Below are 17,407 nucleotides of genomic sequence, written 5' to 3' on the forward strand. Positions count from 1 at the left end.
ACTTGGTATATTTTGATCACTCTAAAACTTTTCCTAACTGGAAGCTGATGCACAAGCTACATGTTTCAGAGTATATAGGCTGCCGAGTACAAAGCCATGGGCAAGCCTGCTAGAGACTTACAATATGCTTTCTGAGTCAGGATTTCTTACTGAAGAGTTATGAGGCAATGACTATTCATTAGTATCCAAACTAGAGGCAATCTTGGAGGTGGTATGTGCTGTGTAATATTGATACAGGCACTAGGGTTTTGTGCCCTCAGCCATGACCTGCTGTAACTTTTCATTCTATATACACACTGAGATTATTTTGGAAAAGGCTGTCAGAATTAAAGGCAGAATCCATAAGATGGAACCATTTCAATGGGCACACAGACTAATAAGAATACATTCTTTATTGGCTTTTCATCTGGATTTTCTAACCCTACAGTTAGAAACATAAAAAAGAAACATGGGATCATTAAAACCAAATTCTCCAAATGAGTGCAAAAACAAAAACAAAAACAAAAACAAAAAAAAAACTTATTTTTTACTGATGAACCAATTCAAGTGCTTTTTAAAAAGACTTGGACAGAGAGTGAGTGTGGGGGGGGGGACCATGCAAGCATGGAGACCTCAATTCAGATGTCCAGTACTCACATCAAAGCTATGTGTGGCTTATTTACCTACATGAACACGTGTATACAACACGTACTCACGAGCACAGATACATACACACACACACACACACACACACACACACACACACACACACAAGAGGCTCAGGTAAAGAAATCAGAAAAAGTTGGAGGTGTAGAATTGAAGTGAAATAATTGGGCTGAAGATATACCTCAGTGACAGAATGCTTCCCTGGCATTCATGACACCCTAGGCTTCACTGGGAAAAGACACCCTGCTGAAAATGAAATCAGCCCCTGAATGTATAGTGGGGGGGGGGGGAGAGAAAGAGAGGCTAACTGGAAAGTAATGAGGAATTCAGTGAGTGTAGGCTTTATGAATCTACTCTTTTAAGCAGCCGACGAATAGTTGAAGCAGAACTTCAGGTGGCAGGCAGCAGCTAAGAGCTGGGGAAACGCAGGCAGTTCCTGGAGGCAGGCGTACGTATGCACACTGCCGGGTGGGACCATCACTGCTTCTCTGCATTTCCCACCAGTGGTTCTAAGGCCATGCCAGGGGATAAGCCACCAACACAGCCACTTTGTGTGGGTCACGGTGCAGTAGTCGCTGAGGAGATGTCCTCTTGTGTAGCGATGACCACCCACAGCTAGATTCAATCCTTCTGGTTGGAACCAAATAGAGGGAGAGGGTCCCTCGACAAGCTTAGTGTGGCCTGGTGTCCTAAGGGGGATGTCTGCAGCGCCACCCTGCCCTTGCCACATACACACACACACACACACACACACACACACACACACCATTAGCACATCCTATGGTGATGATCAACATTTAAACAGGAGAAAAAAACACTGTCCTGCCCTTACCACAGTCCCTCTTGCTCAGTGCTGCTTATTTCATTATTTAATTTTTAAATTTTAAGGGGTTCATGTCCTCTTAACCTACGACAAATTTCACCAAAAATGTACAGCATGGAACTATTTTTTTGTTTGTTTAATTAGAAATCAGGACCAGAGGAAATATAAACTAGAACTGAAAGTCTAGTGGATGGAGGAAGTAAAATATTACTCATTATAGTGGTCTAAAGAGTTCTCCAAGTTAAGCAGGACTTCTGGCTTTGTGATAATTTAGCAGCCAGGGAGAAAAGAGAAACACAACCATTACATGGCCACAAGCAGAAAACACAGGAGTTCCTCAGGGGAAGCAAACCATTTCCTGGAATTCAGATCTGCAAGAACTGCTCGCAGAAGGCTTCATGGTGGGGGGTGGGGGTGGGGGGTGGGGGGATGTCATGAATAACTCACCAAGAGCATGCCCAAAGCCACACCCCCAACCGAGGCCGTGCGGAGCTGTTCTTGGTAAAAGATCTTTAGGAAAATCAAGGGCATGCGATTACAGCCATTCTATCAGAAAGACTATGGAGACAGAATTGACCACCTACGGATCTTCATCTAAAGGCCCACACTGACTGTGACACTGTTTCCTCAAACAGTCCTCGACATATGCAAACTGACCAAAAGAATTAACCTTCCCGCCCAAGCGGGAGGAATTTACTAGATGGGGCTGGCCGAGTCTCCCTTGCTATTCTTGTGGATTTTTTAAGCTTATCTGTACTGTGGTAAAGTAAAGCTGTATCTTCCAGGACTTGTGAAGGGCTCCTGAAAGTGCTCAGGACGAGAACCACAGATAGGAACGTGTCTGGAAAAGCAGGGACAGGAGTGCGAGGGAGGGACAAGCATAAATGGCAAGCTCGTTATAAATAAAGGGGGCCGGCTGTGACTGGGCCCCTCCTGTAAGTGTGGCGCATTTTGCTAAAGCAGTGCAGCCTAGTCACTGTGAGGCAGCCTTGAGCTGGCTGGAGGTGGGAATGTGGCATGAAAAGCCCGAGGGAGACTTCACACTGGGAAGAGCCAAAGGCTTGGAAACAGTAGAAAATTAGCAGAGCCCTTTAAAGCTACCTTTCCAGTGGAACCTCGGGGCTTTCAGGCTATATCGACACCTAGCTGCTTATCCTTTTTTTTAAAAATTTTTATTAATTACAGTTTATTCACTTTATATCCCCCCTGTACCTCCTTCCCTCCTCCCCTCCCAATCCTACCCTCCTTCTTCCCCACCCATGTCCCTCTCCCAGTCCACTGAAAAGGAAGGTCCTCCTCCCCTTCCCTCTGATCCTAGTCTATCAGGTCTCATCAGGAGTGGCTGCATTGTCTTCTTCTGTGGCCTGGTAAGGCTGCTCCCCCTTGGGGGGGGGAACAATCAAAGAGCAGGCTGATCAGTTCATGTCAGAGACAGTCCTTGTCCCCATTCCTACGGAGGCCACTTGGACACTGAGCTGCCATGGGCTACCTCTGTGCAGGGGTTCCAGGCCATCTCCATGAGTGGTCCTTGGCTGGAGCATCAGTTTCAGAAAAGACCCCTGTACCCAGACTTTTAGAATCTGTCACTGTCCTTGTGGAGCTCCTGTCCTCTCCAGGTCTTACTATCCCCCCCCCCTTCTTTTATAAGATTTCCTGTACTCTGCCCAAAGTTTGGCTATGAGTCTCAACATCTGCCTCAATGCCTGGCAGGTCGAGCCTTTCAGAGGCCCTTTGTGATAGGCTCCTGTCCTGTTGCCTGTTTTCTCCCTCCTCCAATGTCCATCCCTTTTGCCTTTCTGAATGGGGATTGAGCATCTTAGCCAGAGTCCTCCTTCCTGATTAGCTTCCTTAGGTGTACAGATCTTAGTATGGTTATCCCTCTTAACCATCTTCCACGTTCCATACTTCTGCCCACGGATTGTGCCTAGCATGTGTATACACATTGTGCTGTGCATTCAGTGACACCCTAGGTCAGTAGCAAAGAATCCACGAAAAGCACACTCGTAAAATCTCCCTGTGACCCTCCCTGCTCTCCTTCATCTTGTGAGTAGAATTTAAAATTCTACCAAATTTTTAACTATATGGACCAAATATATGGAGGGGGAAAAATACCCTCTGAAGAACGTCATTGAGTGACCCAGAGTTGTAGCTGATCTGTTTGCCTCACCAACAACATATGTCCAATCACCTGACCAGGCAACATGACCAGGAAGGTTTTACAGATCTGGTAGAAAATAAACAAAGGTGATGGAAAACAGACAGTTACAAGCAGGGCCCAAATCTGATGAAAATCCCTTTTCTTGCCATTTGAGGAGTCACTTGTTCTCGTCCTTCTGCCTGCTCCCTTCTGAACACACAGCCTCCATAAGACCTGCTGTTAAATATTTAGCAAAGGAAAAATACCTGGTGGAGGGTAAATTTACCTGACACAGCTCTAAGAGCAAGGTAATATTTTTCTAAAGCTTGAGTTCCGTGTTTCAGACATTCGTTTCCCCCAGCGACTAATCTGAGCTCTGTATGTTATCACACTCAGAGATATGACTCCTTAAAAGGGAAAGTTTGACCGACACGCACAAATAGACACAGTACTATTACAAACCAGCACTGTGGCCCACACCTGGAATCTCAGGGTTTGGAAATCTGATGCAGGAGGATGGTGAGCTACTCAGCAGGATCTTGTCCCAAAATCCTCTTCTAAGGACACCTCAACACAGTGTGCGGGAGCAGACATTTCCCGCATGGTGCTGGGAGGTGCAGCTCGCCGCCCACCCAGGCCCACCTACCCGCTTGCTGTTCTCTTCTTCTTGAGTCTTCCTGAACTCATGCTCAAAGGAACAGTCCAGCTCACTGAAGAGACCCACCTCCTCACAGTTCTTCAGAAATCTCGTGGGCGTCGGAGTCTGATCTGAAAGCAGAGGCCAGAAATCAATGACAGGGTTTTTACTCCAGTGCATGGTAAGTGGAACCGAACTCCTCCATCCCCTCCCATCACCTTAACATGATGCCCAACAGCTGCCGGCAATCTCCCAGCCTGTTAACCATCATGGCTGTGTGGAAGAAAAAGCACTGGAAAGAAGATAGCCATATGTAAGGACTCCCCAGCCCTCCTGATCCACCTCCCCACCTTCACCCCTAGATAATAGTAAATATTCTGCTCTATATCTGGAATTAGTGTCATCTGAATACACATTATTGTGTGGATGAGGGATGAGCCTTCTTATTTCAACTGGTAAAAAATGATTTCTCTAACATCGATCCAGAAGATCTCTTATGCCATTCTCAAACTTGACTCTAAGGAGTTTGGAAAGAAAACAAGTGTATATTTTTGTAGGAAAAAAAAAAAAAACAGGCCTGCTCATTCCTCCTTCTTAACGCAAAAAGTAGCTCAGCAATTTTATCTCCTCATAAGAACCAAGGGAAAGATGATAAGAGGTTCCAAGTCAAACACATTCGGCTTCCATCTTTTATAAAATATATCATTATCGATTTTATTTTCCTTCGCTGTAGCCGAAAGAATGTTCTGCAAATACTCTCTAAAAGGAAAGGAATTTCTTTCATAGTCTGGACTTTCTGCAGAGCTTTCTCTTTAGAAAACTGGAGGAGATGAAGCCATGATCTGTGGATGCAACATTTCAGTCTATGTAATATGTGCACATTCATGGATTCTCTGGAATGTAACATCACAGGAGAGTAAGTAAAATAGAGTTACACGTTTGTAGTCCCTAGGGGTGGCCATCTTCCTTCAGATTACACTTGACATTAATAGTGCTGAGTAGAAGTCTTTTTACCAAGGCAGAAGATACAAGAGAAAGAAGAAAAGGGTACCTAGCTCTCTCTCTCTCTCTCTCTCTCTCTCTCTCACACACACACACACACACACACACACACTCAGGACTCTGCTTACTTTTCTACAGCATACAAAGTAGTTAATCCCAGCAATACAGTAAATATCAACCAAGTTATCCTTATCCAGAGAACAGCAGGTGGATGGTTACCTGCCCTCCTCCATAGAACCAGCCCTTCAAAGGCAACATGTCTTCATTCCCTGTAAGAAAGGGGCATTCAGTACCCGAGAGGTGGCATGGCTTCTGGGCCAGCAAAGTCCCACTGGTGCTCTTTCTCTGTTTTTAACTTCAAGAGCCAAGATTCTGAGTTCCCTACTACCGATGACTCGGTAAGTCAAGCCTTATCTAAAACAGTTCTGGGCTTTGCACAAGAGACTTTTTAGCACATTAAGTAGACATAGATAGTGATGTATCTCAAAGTATTCTTATAACCATTGTGTGATTATATAAACAACACACTTATGCAGGACTTTCACCCCTATTGCCTCACATGTGTCTGGAATTAGGGTAGGCGCTATTCTGGAAATAGAGAAAAGGTCTTCCTGAACATTAACCACACAGCCTAGAATCGTCTCATTAAAAACCTCTCCTTCAGACAGGATCTCCTTTCGATCCGAATTCAGTGCTTTGCCCTTACAGGCTCAAAGGACTTAGGTTGTGTGTGTGTGTGTGTGTGTGTGTGTGTGTGTGTGTGTGTGTGTAAAACAAATTTTGACAGCCTTACAATCTAGACGTTTATATTTGGAAAATAGCATTAGAGGACATTAAGTACTTTTCCTAGACTTCATCTCCTTTATCTTTCAAATAAAGTCCTAAAGGGTAAAGATTCTATGACTTCTAAACTCAGATTAGCTTCAAAAGCCACTGTCTGCAGACCCAAGCAATAGATGACTCTTGAAAGGACAGTTAGAGGGAACCACCAGGAGCTAGTGACTGGAGCAGAAACAGGATTCAGAGCTACAGAAGGGAACTTTTGAAGAGGAAGCTCAGGCCAGAAACGGAGTACAGGAATAGACAGATGTGTGTACTGTCTGTGGAGCGCTGATTCCACCCCTGGCGTCTCCTGCTGGGCATGAGGCTGAGTGTCTCCCTTCCATCTCAGTAATGTTCACAGCAACTATGCTAGGTAAAAACTATTTTTCCTGTCCTATTTATGAAGAAATCAACTCTTGCCTCAGGCCTGATATGTAAATTGAGTTCATAATTTTATTGGTAATTAATTGTTTTATCAATTCCTGGCATGGAGCTATTCTTGGAATCCTGCTATACCCTTTATATAACACCCTGAATCTAAAGCCTCTCTTCTTTGTTGTGTCCCAAGAGTGCTCCCAGGGAAACACCACTCAACGGAAAAGAGGCAGGCCACTTGTCATCACAGGAGTTTGTTTCACTGGGTCTTTCTCATGCTCTTATTCCTCCATGCTTCTCTATGGGAGATTAAGGATTGAAGGTCGTGGTTGCAACCAGCAAGACATGGTCAAGTGCACACATTAGTCCTCTGCAGCAGCAGCAACAGAAATACCCTAAACGGGGCAGCCAGCGCTCTTTTGGTAAATAACAGCGTACAGGAGACCACACCTTGAAGACTCGCAGGACCTAGTTCCAATAGAGAAACAAGCTGAGCTGAGCGTTTAAGGTTACCCTAGCAAAATCCTTGAGGCTACTGAGGTAACGGGAGATGGCCTATGTATTAAGCGCAGGTGACATGAGAGGGGACAGGCTCCAAACAAAGCTAAGAGACTTTTACTTCTCTTCTACCGTGAAACAAAGGATTCGAAGGTACTGGCACACACCTGTACACAAAGGAGGTGACGATGGCAAGGATGCTGTTCTTCATCTTGGGCCTCTTTACCAATGAGTCCAAAACCCATGGAACAACTAGAACCATGCCTGGCAAAGGCAGTGGCTTCCCCACACTCTGGGGCAGAGGGAGACCCTGGAGTTGTTACCCAGGACGATTCTGCTTGCTGCATGCTGTCCGGATACCTGTGTTCTCACTTGAAATACGAAAGGCACGCTGTTCCTAAGTTGTGATTCCTCTTGGTGAATGAGCTATTCTCTCCAGTTACAACAGAAACCAATACACGGAACCTCACTTCCACTTAACGTTTATTGGACCGAGTACAGGGTCTCTAGTCATCTTTAATCTCTTATCCTACCAGCTCCAAGTAAGCCAGGAAATGTGCAAGTGCTCAAAGAGGGAACAGCCCAACCTTTCAGTTGCTTAAGTCATAGAGGCAGAAAAATTTCACTACCACGAATGCCTTTGTCGAATAATTGTTTCTCCCGGAATCCCTTGAACTTAGTGGTTAAAACCCATGGCTGTAAATTAAAATGCTTATAATCCTCTCCCTATTTAGATCCAAGAACATTAGTCAGCTCTTGCAGCAATGACTTCTGTATCCTGAAAGGGGATGGCTGTGCTTTTCTGGTGAACACAAAGGTGCATTCAGTCAGTGGAGACAAGCAACCCTGAGGATGTACAGGAGCTGGCTTTTTTAGGAATGCTGAGCTGAGCAGTTAAGACTTTAGGCTCGCCTTTTATTTGACACTTCAGCAAGGAATACCCAGATAAGAGACAGGATGACCTCTGACCTTTTGAACATGCATGTCACCTGTGCTAAAAGTTTTGTGCTAGTTACTCTCATATGCCTGAATGGATGCTGCTTAAACCCTTGCTGGCTACAGACTGGGAAAGGATCTTCACCAACCCTATGTCTGACAGAAGGCTGATATCCAGAATATATAAAGAACTAAAGAAGTTAAAAAGCAATAAATCAGGTAATCCAATTAAAAAATGGGGTATGGAGCTAAACAGAGAATTTTCTGCAGAGGAATATAGAATGGCAGAGAACGCTTAAAGAGATGCTCAACATCCTTAGCCATCAGAGAGATGCAAATCAAAACGACCTTGAGATTTTACCTTACACCTATCAAAATCAAAAACTCAAATGACAACACATGCTGGAGAGGTTGTGGAGAAAAGGGAACCCTCCTCCATTGCTGGTGAGAATGTAAACTGGTACAACCACTTTGGAAATCAATCTGGTGCTTTCTCAGACAATTAGGACTAGTGCTTCCTCAAGATCCAGCTATACCACTCCTAGGCATATACCCAAAATTTTCTCAAGTACACAACAAGGACATTTGCTCAACCATGTTTGTAGCAGCTTTATTTGTAATAGCCAGAACCTGGAAACAACCCAGATGTCCCTCAACAAAGGAATGGATACAGAAATTGTGGTATTTTTACACAATGGAATACTACTCAGCAATCAAAAACGAGGAAATCTTGAAATTTGAAGGCAAATGGTAGGATGTAGAAAAGATCATTCTGAGTGAGGTATCCCAGAAGGAGAAAGACACACATGGTATATACTCACTTATATAGACCTATAAGATATGATAAACATAATGAAATATATACACCTAAAGATAAAAAAAGAAAGAAGACCAATGGTAAGATGATCAATCCTCACTTAGAAAGACAGATGGGATGGATATTGGATGTCGGAGAAAACAAGTAACAAGACAGGAGCCTATGGCAGAGGGCCTCTGAAAGACTCTACCTAGCAGTGTATCAAAGCAGATACTAAGACTCATAACCAAACCTTTGGCAGGGTGTAGGGAATCATGAAAGAAGGGGGAGTTAGTATGATGTGGAGAGGACAGAAGCTCCACAAGGACCAAATATATCTGGGCACAGGGGTCTTTTCTGAGACTGATACTCCACCAAGGACCATGTATGGATATAACCTAGAACCTCTGCTCAGATGTAGCCTGTGGTAGCTCAGTAAGGTTTTCCTAGTAAGGGGAACAGGGACTATTTCTGACATGAACTTAATGGCAGGCTCTTTGACCTCTCCACCCTTCAAGGGAGGAACAGTCCTGCTAGGCCACAGAGGAGGACTTTGCAGCCAGTCCTGAAGATACCTGATAAAACAGGGCCAGATAAAAGGGGAGAAGGTCCTCCCCAATCAGTGGACTTGGAAAGGGGCAGGGAGGAGATGAGGGAGGGAGGGTGGGATTGGGAGGGAATGAGCGAACAAGATACAGCTGGGATACAGTGTTAATAAAATGTAACTAATAATAAAAATAAAAATAAATAAACCCTTGCTGGATCCCCTCTGGCAGAGACTTGCAAACAGCACACAAGGTTCCTGGGAGCCTCAAGTACCTGAGGCTAAGGCAAGAAGAACTGCCCTGCATGCCTTCAGGGAGAATGAAACTGTGTCATTTGCTGCAACTCGGGACAGATCCAGAAAGAGTTAAGCTAAAGAAGCCAGGCATCCCACAATAAAAACACACATTTGTATGAGTTTGTGGGAGCTTTAAAAAGTTAATTTTATACAAGTAAAGAATAGAATACTGGCTACCAGAGCCTGAGGGTGGGGCAGAGAAGAGGAAAAGGGTGGTTACTGGGTACTGGCTGGCAGGAGTGATAGCATCTAACCTTCTATAGCACAACAGGATGACTATGCCTGACATTAACTTTAGGATATTCTCTACACAAAGAAACTATAAATGTTGCATGTAGTGGGTAAATCAGCTGCCCTAGTTTGATCAATACATACCAGGTACATGCATTGAAATTGCATACAGTACCCTGCAAATATGTAAATATGTATAAGTTGCATATCTCAATGAGATGTTTTCAATAAAGTTTTAAATGTTAGCACCAAAGGGGATTATTATTACTATTGTAATTTATCATGTTCCAATATCTAGATCCTTGGCTGAATGTTTCTTGAGAAAGGGACATCTCAGCCAACCTCCATCCCTGTAATAGCAAGTCAAGGGAGCCTTGCAATGTTAAGATCATGCTGTTTACAAGGAAGAACTCTAAAGGCTCGGCCTTATGATCTAGAACTAACCCACTAGTTACACAGAAGAAATTCTGTAAACATTATCAGCAGGACGGATGATAACTATATACCAAACACGGGTTTCAAAACCAGATCTCAAGTTCTCATAAGGAGCTGGTGAGATCTGTCAGTAAAATACTTCCCTTGTAAGCATGAGGACCTAAATTCAATCTGTAATACTCTGGGAAAAAACAGGCATGGTGGTGTGTGCTTGTAATGCCAGCACTGGGAAGGCAAAAACAAGTAGACACTTGAGACTTGCTGACCAGCTAGCCTAGCTTACTCGGTAAGTTCCAAGCAAATGTGATACTATTCCTAAAAAAAAAAAAAAAAAAAAAGAAAGAAAGAAGGAAGAAAAAGAGAAAGAGAGAGGGAGAAAGAAAGAAAAAAGAAAGAAAGGAAGGAAAGAAAGAAAGAAAGAAAGAAAGAAAGAAAGAAAGAAAGAAAGAAGGAAAGACAGGAAGAAAGAAAGAGAGAGAGAGAGAAAAAAGGTATCCACCTTTTTCTAGTCCTTGAGGAATGACACCTGAGGTAATCCTCTGTCCTCAAACACACTGAACAATTTATTATTCCCTCTCTTTCTCTTCCTCTCTCTCTCTCTCTCTTTGTGTCTGATTCTCTGTCTCTCTGTCTCCCTGTATATCTCTCTTTCTTTCTGTGTGTCTCTGTCTCTATATATCTCTGTGTCTGTCTCTGTTTTTGTCTCTCTGTCTCTCTCTCTCTGGGTTGCCATCAATTTATAGTCATGAAATGCATCATCCCCAGCAAGCGGGATCACTACAAGGTAGACCTAGACAACACGCACAAAGCTAAATTCATAAGCCTAATGAAAGGTGCGACCTCATTTGGTTCCATTTGGTGTTTAAGTCCCACATCTGTCTGCTTCATTTCATCAACCATTAAAAACAAGATAAAGCATCAACTTAAAAATGATGTGCAGAGGACAAGTGAGATAGCATATGTGAAAGAAGAATGATGGCCTGAGAAAGACTTTCTCCTTGATTCAGGCACTCACACAGTCCCATGTTATCACCTACAACTTAGCTAAAGGACTAGGTGACGCCAAGGAATTTTGTATCATTTGATACAAAACTGTTAACAATAACCAATATGTGAAGATTTCAGTGTCCACATGTGATATACAGACATAAACACAGAAATGTTCAAGATAGTTTGAAGTCATAACCATTACAGTCAGAATTTTTAAAGTAATATTTAATTATTATCCTCACAATATAATGTGGCTTGGTAGAATTCCTCAAGAAAGTGGCTTAGAGGTTGAAGAGATGGCTCAGGGGTTAAAATCACTGGTTGGTGGTCCGGAGGACCCAGGTTTAATTCCCAGGACATACATAGTGGTTCACAACCATCTATGACTCTAGTTTCGGGGATCCGAGGCCCTCTGCTGGCCTCTGTGCACACCAGGCCTATGTATGCTACATAGACATAGGCACAAACTAAGTACCCATAGGCATAAAAATAAATAAAAATTTTAAAAGAAGGTGGCTCCAACCAGTAGCCAAAAACCCCATTAAAATTGTTCTGTGTTTTTTAGTAAGAACTAAAATTGAAAGGTAAGGCAATTTTATGTATTTTTTATATTTTTATAATTAACATTTCTCTCTTGAATTTTCATCAGTGTCTTTTAATGAAGATCTACTTAGCAGAGTTTACATGAAATAAACTTTCAAATTCATGTTCTTATAGGAGCAATGGCGAGAAGCATCCGACAGCATTGTGTGGCGTTCAGCAAGGGTGCTTCCTGGCAATCAACGTGCCTCTGAATGTGACTACACAGGAGCAGGAGGACCTATCAGCAACTGACACTGCTGTCTTCTGTCTCCTTCCCCAGGAACAGTGCCATCACATCACAAGCCAAAATGAACCTGGTTTTTGACAATAGTCTTGACATACATAAAAACCATTCTTTCTGGCTGAGGTAATCCTATGCAAAAATGGGACATCATCATGTTCGTGATTCATTTATTGAAACCTGAAGAACTGGTAGACCAGATGGCCTTGCCAGTGCTTGTGCCTCAACAGAAAAATGTGCTGAGGAGGGCAGCTCCTGCTGCCCATGCTCGTTCATTCTATATGGCTTCGAAGCTGACTTAACCTAAACAAAGTACATCTTCAGACAGATGCACCACTAGCCGTGGACCCCAAGTGCTCAAAAGCAATTGGGCCACAAGTTTTCTTTGCTTTGAGGCACTGAGATGCCACAAGGCTTATTTACATCATTACATCACAGGCCAGTTGAGGGAACAAGAGCTACGAGGTGATTTTATTACCATAACGTGCCCTGAATGGAGGAAGCTATAGCCTCCCATGTCCACTTGTCCCTCATTGTATGAGGTCTCCTATGCACTTTGTTTAAAGAGGCAAGCTGGCTTCCAGGTGAAACATGATTGCGTTTTTCATATTAAAAAAATTCTGCAGAACAAGGTCTCAATTCATTCCTGTGAATCATTCAAAAGTCTGTATTTCAGGGCCAGCTAGAAACATGGATGAGAAACTGACAACTCCCATAATTGCCCAAAGCCACCAGTCTCCTCCTGACCACAGTGAATGAGACAGTGTGACTTTCAAACACATCTCTGTGGTTCCTGAATCATTCTTATGTTAGAATTTCCTCCTACGCTTTCACTATTTTTGCCGCTTGAAGGCTTAGAGCTAAGCTGCCCATAGAAGAAAAGGCAGTCCTTAGATTAACAAAATTAGTTTAGAGTAGAACCAGAACATAGCTCATAACTCACGTATAGATGTGCAGCAAGAAAATGACAAGGAATTCGGAGAACTATCGACTTTGGCCGTTTTATCACAGGGAAGAAAGGGCATGAACACGAAGTTTGCAATGCACAAGGCACAGCAGCGAGCGTAGGAAAAGACAATATGCTACCTCTCACTCCTGGTGTGCTGTCTTCTGGCACAGGTCGTCCTTGCCAGCTCACGCGCACATGCGCGTGTGTGTGTGTGGTTGGTTGGTTTCCACATTTATTTCCTCCATCACTTTTTAAAAATCTCAGCTCATCTTGAAGGTGATTTGAAGTGATATGCCATTTTCCCTTTGACAAATTCCTTAAAATGTCCATGAATTATTGAGTAGAGTTTCCTTCAAAGAGTCGTGAACAGTAGCTTGGGGCATTTTGGATAATCATGATCAACTCTTTGCAGACAAATGTTTCATTTCATGAAGTCATATTCTTTCTTTCTTCATGAAGAGAGTTAGTTGGATGAATTTAAGTGACAGGCCCTGATTCTAGACTCTGCAGAAATAGAGTTGAGTTTCTAATAACTATATGATCATTCAAACCAGGAGTTGAATGCAAGAATTCAGGAAGAGAGATGAGAGGAGGAAGCCAGTCTTTGCCTCTCTTCTGTGTCTTCACTCCAGCTACAGCCGGCTGTGCCAAATCTGTCCTGTGGCTTTGCATCCCTGGCACTGGGATAACAAACATGGACCTTGCCACACACTTTGCAACCATATTCTGAAGGCAGGAGAAAGGACTTCTGAGCCCATAATGCTAGTCATCAGGTCTTGGTACAAAGACTATCAGGTGGCTTGTTGTCACATAACCAAACTTCACAGGACTTGTCACTACATGACCTTTCCTTGCTTACTTATGTGGTTTTTTTAGTGATTGATTATCATCTATTTTCCTCCATAGCCCACTTGCGTATAGTAAGTACCAGGCACTGTATGTCTGGTCATGAGCACCGTAAGATCTTGACAGGCACTCAGCAGATGTTGAATGAATGAGGAGGTGGTGGCAGTGGGCCAACTGTAGTCCCTCATACCTGGGTTGTGTCTATCTTAACTTACTAACTGTGTCACAATGTCTAGCCAGGGGGCTGCTAGATGCTTGAAACCCTATTCCCATGTGCATCTCTCTCAGGCTTCCCACTCCAGGCGTAGGTTTATCCTTTTGGGAAAGATTCATGACACTCACCACCTTCATCTTCCCTTCCACACAGCAAGATCTTACATACATGTATGCTTAGGAAGGCCTACCTCAGAGGGCAGTCCTACCCCACAGGAAACTCGAAACTTAGTGGCCCTGAGATTTATGACAGAAAGATGTGAAGTAGGGGTATGCACTCCACAGGATCTTTTTTGTTCTCTCTGCAATTGAAATCTCTCTGTGTGTCTTTGCATCTCTGTGACTGTGCTCTCTCTCTCTCTCTCTCTCTCTCTCTGTGTGTGTGTGTGTGCGTGTGTGTGTGTGCTATAAATAATGTTCTCCCTTGGCGCTTTGACTCCCATCCTGGTTTTTGTTTGATTGTTCATATATATTACCTTGGAACCCTATAAAGCTAATAGTATGTTGGAGGTTCTTCCTGGATAAGATGAGAATTCATGAATGACCAGTGACAGTCCAGTTAAAATAGCCCAACATGCAATCCTCTTCATCTTTGCTGAAATTGGACTGAGATTTTCAAGTTGAATGGGTCTGTGTACATAATAGCTAATAAGTTTGCTATTTTCATGTGAAAGGAAATTGTGATCTAAAGATTCTCTCAAGGAGCGCTTAACACCTGTATCTTGGGACTGGAGCGGTGGCTGAGCAGTTCAGAGCATCTGCTGCTGTTGCAGAGGACCAGGATTCAGTTCCAGGCATCCACATGGCAACTCACAACCATCTGTGACTCTAGTTCTATGGGATCCGGTATCCTCTTCTGACCTCCACAGGTACCAGACATATACATCCATGCAACCAAAGCACTCGTACACATAAACTAAATTTAAAATTTTTTTCTTTGTTAAAACTTCCTTCACTGTGAAGTTATAGTTCATTTGAACAAGGACAACTGAAACCCAAGACTTGTGAGTATCATCAGCAGTGGAGATGCACCATACAGAACAAATAAAGATAAGAGACCCACAGCAGGAGGGGTCCTTTTGCCCTCCCAACCCAGCTCCACCACTTCAGTCACGGCCCTATCTGTCCACTCTGAGTGAGGAGTCTAGACAGCTCACGCTCTATCCGGAAGACTAGACTCATTTAAACACCTGTCACCTGCATTCACTCTCTGTGGCGCTGCAAGGATCAGTGACAGTCAGTCTACTCTCTTTAATAGACTAGTATACTCTACCCAACCTATAAGAAATACATGTTACAGAAAAACAGAGTATTTCAGATCTGTCAGTCCCCTGAGGAGAACGATATTTTTTGGATAGAGACCGTGGGAGATCAAACTGAGCTAGGACTCTGTGCGTGCTAGGCCAGCATTCTGGCACTGAGTGATGTACCATCGCTGGAATCTATTCTGAAGCGTGTATCCATGACATTGTACCATCTCTTTAACTGTGAAATTTGCAAACAGCGAAGGATATCGTGGAGCTGACAAACAGAGACCAATAAGACTTCCAAACACAGGCCACACAGATGCACACCTACGTGTTCCATCTTCATCCCATGAGTCATGTCCCCCTTAGTCTGAAATGCAACTTTGTGCAATTAAATAGTTTGAAAGAAGGATCAAGAAAACTTTAGAGAGTTTTGCTTGGTGCTCATTTACTATTTGATTTGTATCGTCATGATGGGACAATAGACTTAAGGCAAATAGTATTTTAATGAACAAACCTTAGTGACAAGGGAAATTTTGATTCATTAAGACAAATCAAGATACAGCTGTTCAAAACCTTCAGTCAAATTTATAACCCTAAATATGCTAAAAACCATATAATAAAAATGCAGATTGTTTGATAAGTACACAATTGAGTCACCTCCTACAACAAAAACAGTGAAGTTCAAATACCCAATACAAAAGCTATTTTCAAGTCAGTGTGGACAGCCCTGGAATGTGAAACATAGCCAGCATTAACTCTCTAAATACAAGAACATGGATCTGGACTGGACAGCTCAGGAGAGTCCCATGAAACTATGAGCATGCGTAGTGAGAAACACGTTTTGAAATTGAGCATTTCACTAGAGTATGAAATCATTCCATATCAACTTCAACAGAAGTAGGAGAAATCAAATAAACAAATAAGTAAGCAAACAAACAAATAAATAAAGTGTGCCTTAGGCATGCTGTTTTCTTTGTGTTTATCTTTTCTTCATTTTTATAACAAATTTTACATAATAAAAATTAAGTTTTCATGCTATCAGTTATTTTTCATCTGGCCCTGCTCATCATTGGTAGTAAGGGCCACAAACTAACAAAGAGCCAGGAGAAATTAAGGACAGGCTGCAGATTAATCAGAATCCTGTTTTAAGCAGTATAGGCAAAAGGGCCTCTCCCCATCATTCACATGCTTTTAGCTGCTGTTTCACAGATGTTCAGATGAGACTCTCTGTAGAACTGGGCCTGCTTGAAAGAGACAGCCTGTGCTGCTGATCGCCATTGTAGCCATATATCCTCCGTACTCGCTTCTCGTGAATGCTCCCTCCTACTCTACCGGGCAACCTAGGGATCCGATTTGTGAAAAGAAAGAAATGGCCGATAGATTTAAGTATTGGGAACTGGGTTTAAATACTGACTGCTTGTGCATTCGTGTTCACTCCTGAAACATAAAGTTGGACTATGTGCACCTTGACAGATCAGTAAGTGACACAAGACAGGACGTCCAACGTAACCTTCTAGGCTTCTCTGCCTTTTCCACATGGGAGTTTCTGTACCTCTTAAGCTAGTGAAATGCTGAATCGGTCTCTGAATAGAAGGTTATTTATTCAAAGAAAAGAGAGAAAGAAGGAAAGAAAGAATCCTCTACAATAAAATATCTTCTGGAGGTATCTCCATCCCTGATCTTAAGTTGTACTATAGAGTTATAAAAACTGCATGGTACTAGCGTAGAAACAGAAGGGTGGATCAATGGAACCAAACAGAGGACCCAGAAATAAACCCACACACTTATGGACACCTGATCTTTGACAAAGATGCCAAAAACATACAATGGAAAAAAAGATAGCACCTTCAACAAATGGTGTTGGTCTAACTGGATGTCTACATGTAGAAAAATGCAAATAGATCCATACTTATCACCCTGCACAAAACTGAAGTCCAAGTGTATCAAAGACCTCAACATAAAACCAGATACATTAAATCTGTTAGAAGAAAAAGTGGGGGAATACTCTAGAACGCATTGGTACAGGAGACCACTTCCTGAACAGAACACTAACAGCACAGGCTCTAAGAGCAACAATCAATAAATGGGACCTCATGAAACTGAAAAGCTTCTGTAAAGCAAAGGACACTGTCATCAAAACAAAACGACTGATACAGAC

General features: G+C 42.9%; 1 protein-coding gene across 2 annotated transcripts in view; it reads right to left on the bottom strand.

Moving 5' to 3' along the window:
- Creb5 (cAMP responsive element binding protein 5) overlaps window positions 1–17,407 on the bottom strand; it is a 393,743-nt gene that overhangs the window by 286,475 nt on the left and 89,861 nt on the right. For both annotated transcript variants that reach the window (XM_021647908.2, XM_060379986.1), the window contains one exon: window positions 4,252–4,373. In XM_021647908.2, the coding sequence (XP_021503583.1) occupies window positions 4,252–4,373 (122 nt within the window). The remainder of the gene's footprint in view (window positions 1–4,251; window positions 4,374–17,407) is intronic.

Source organism: Meriones unguiculatus, chromosome 3 (genome assembly GCF_030254825.1).
Source record: "Meriones unguiculatus strain TT.TT164.6M chromosome 3, Bangor_MerUng_6.1, whole genome shotgun sequence".
Classification (NCBI taxonomy): Eukaryota; Metazoa; Chordata; class Mammalia; order Rodentia; family Muridae; genus Meriones; species Meriones unguiculatus.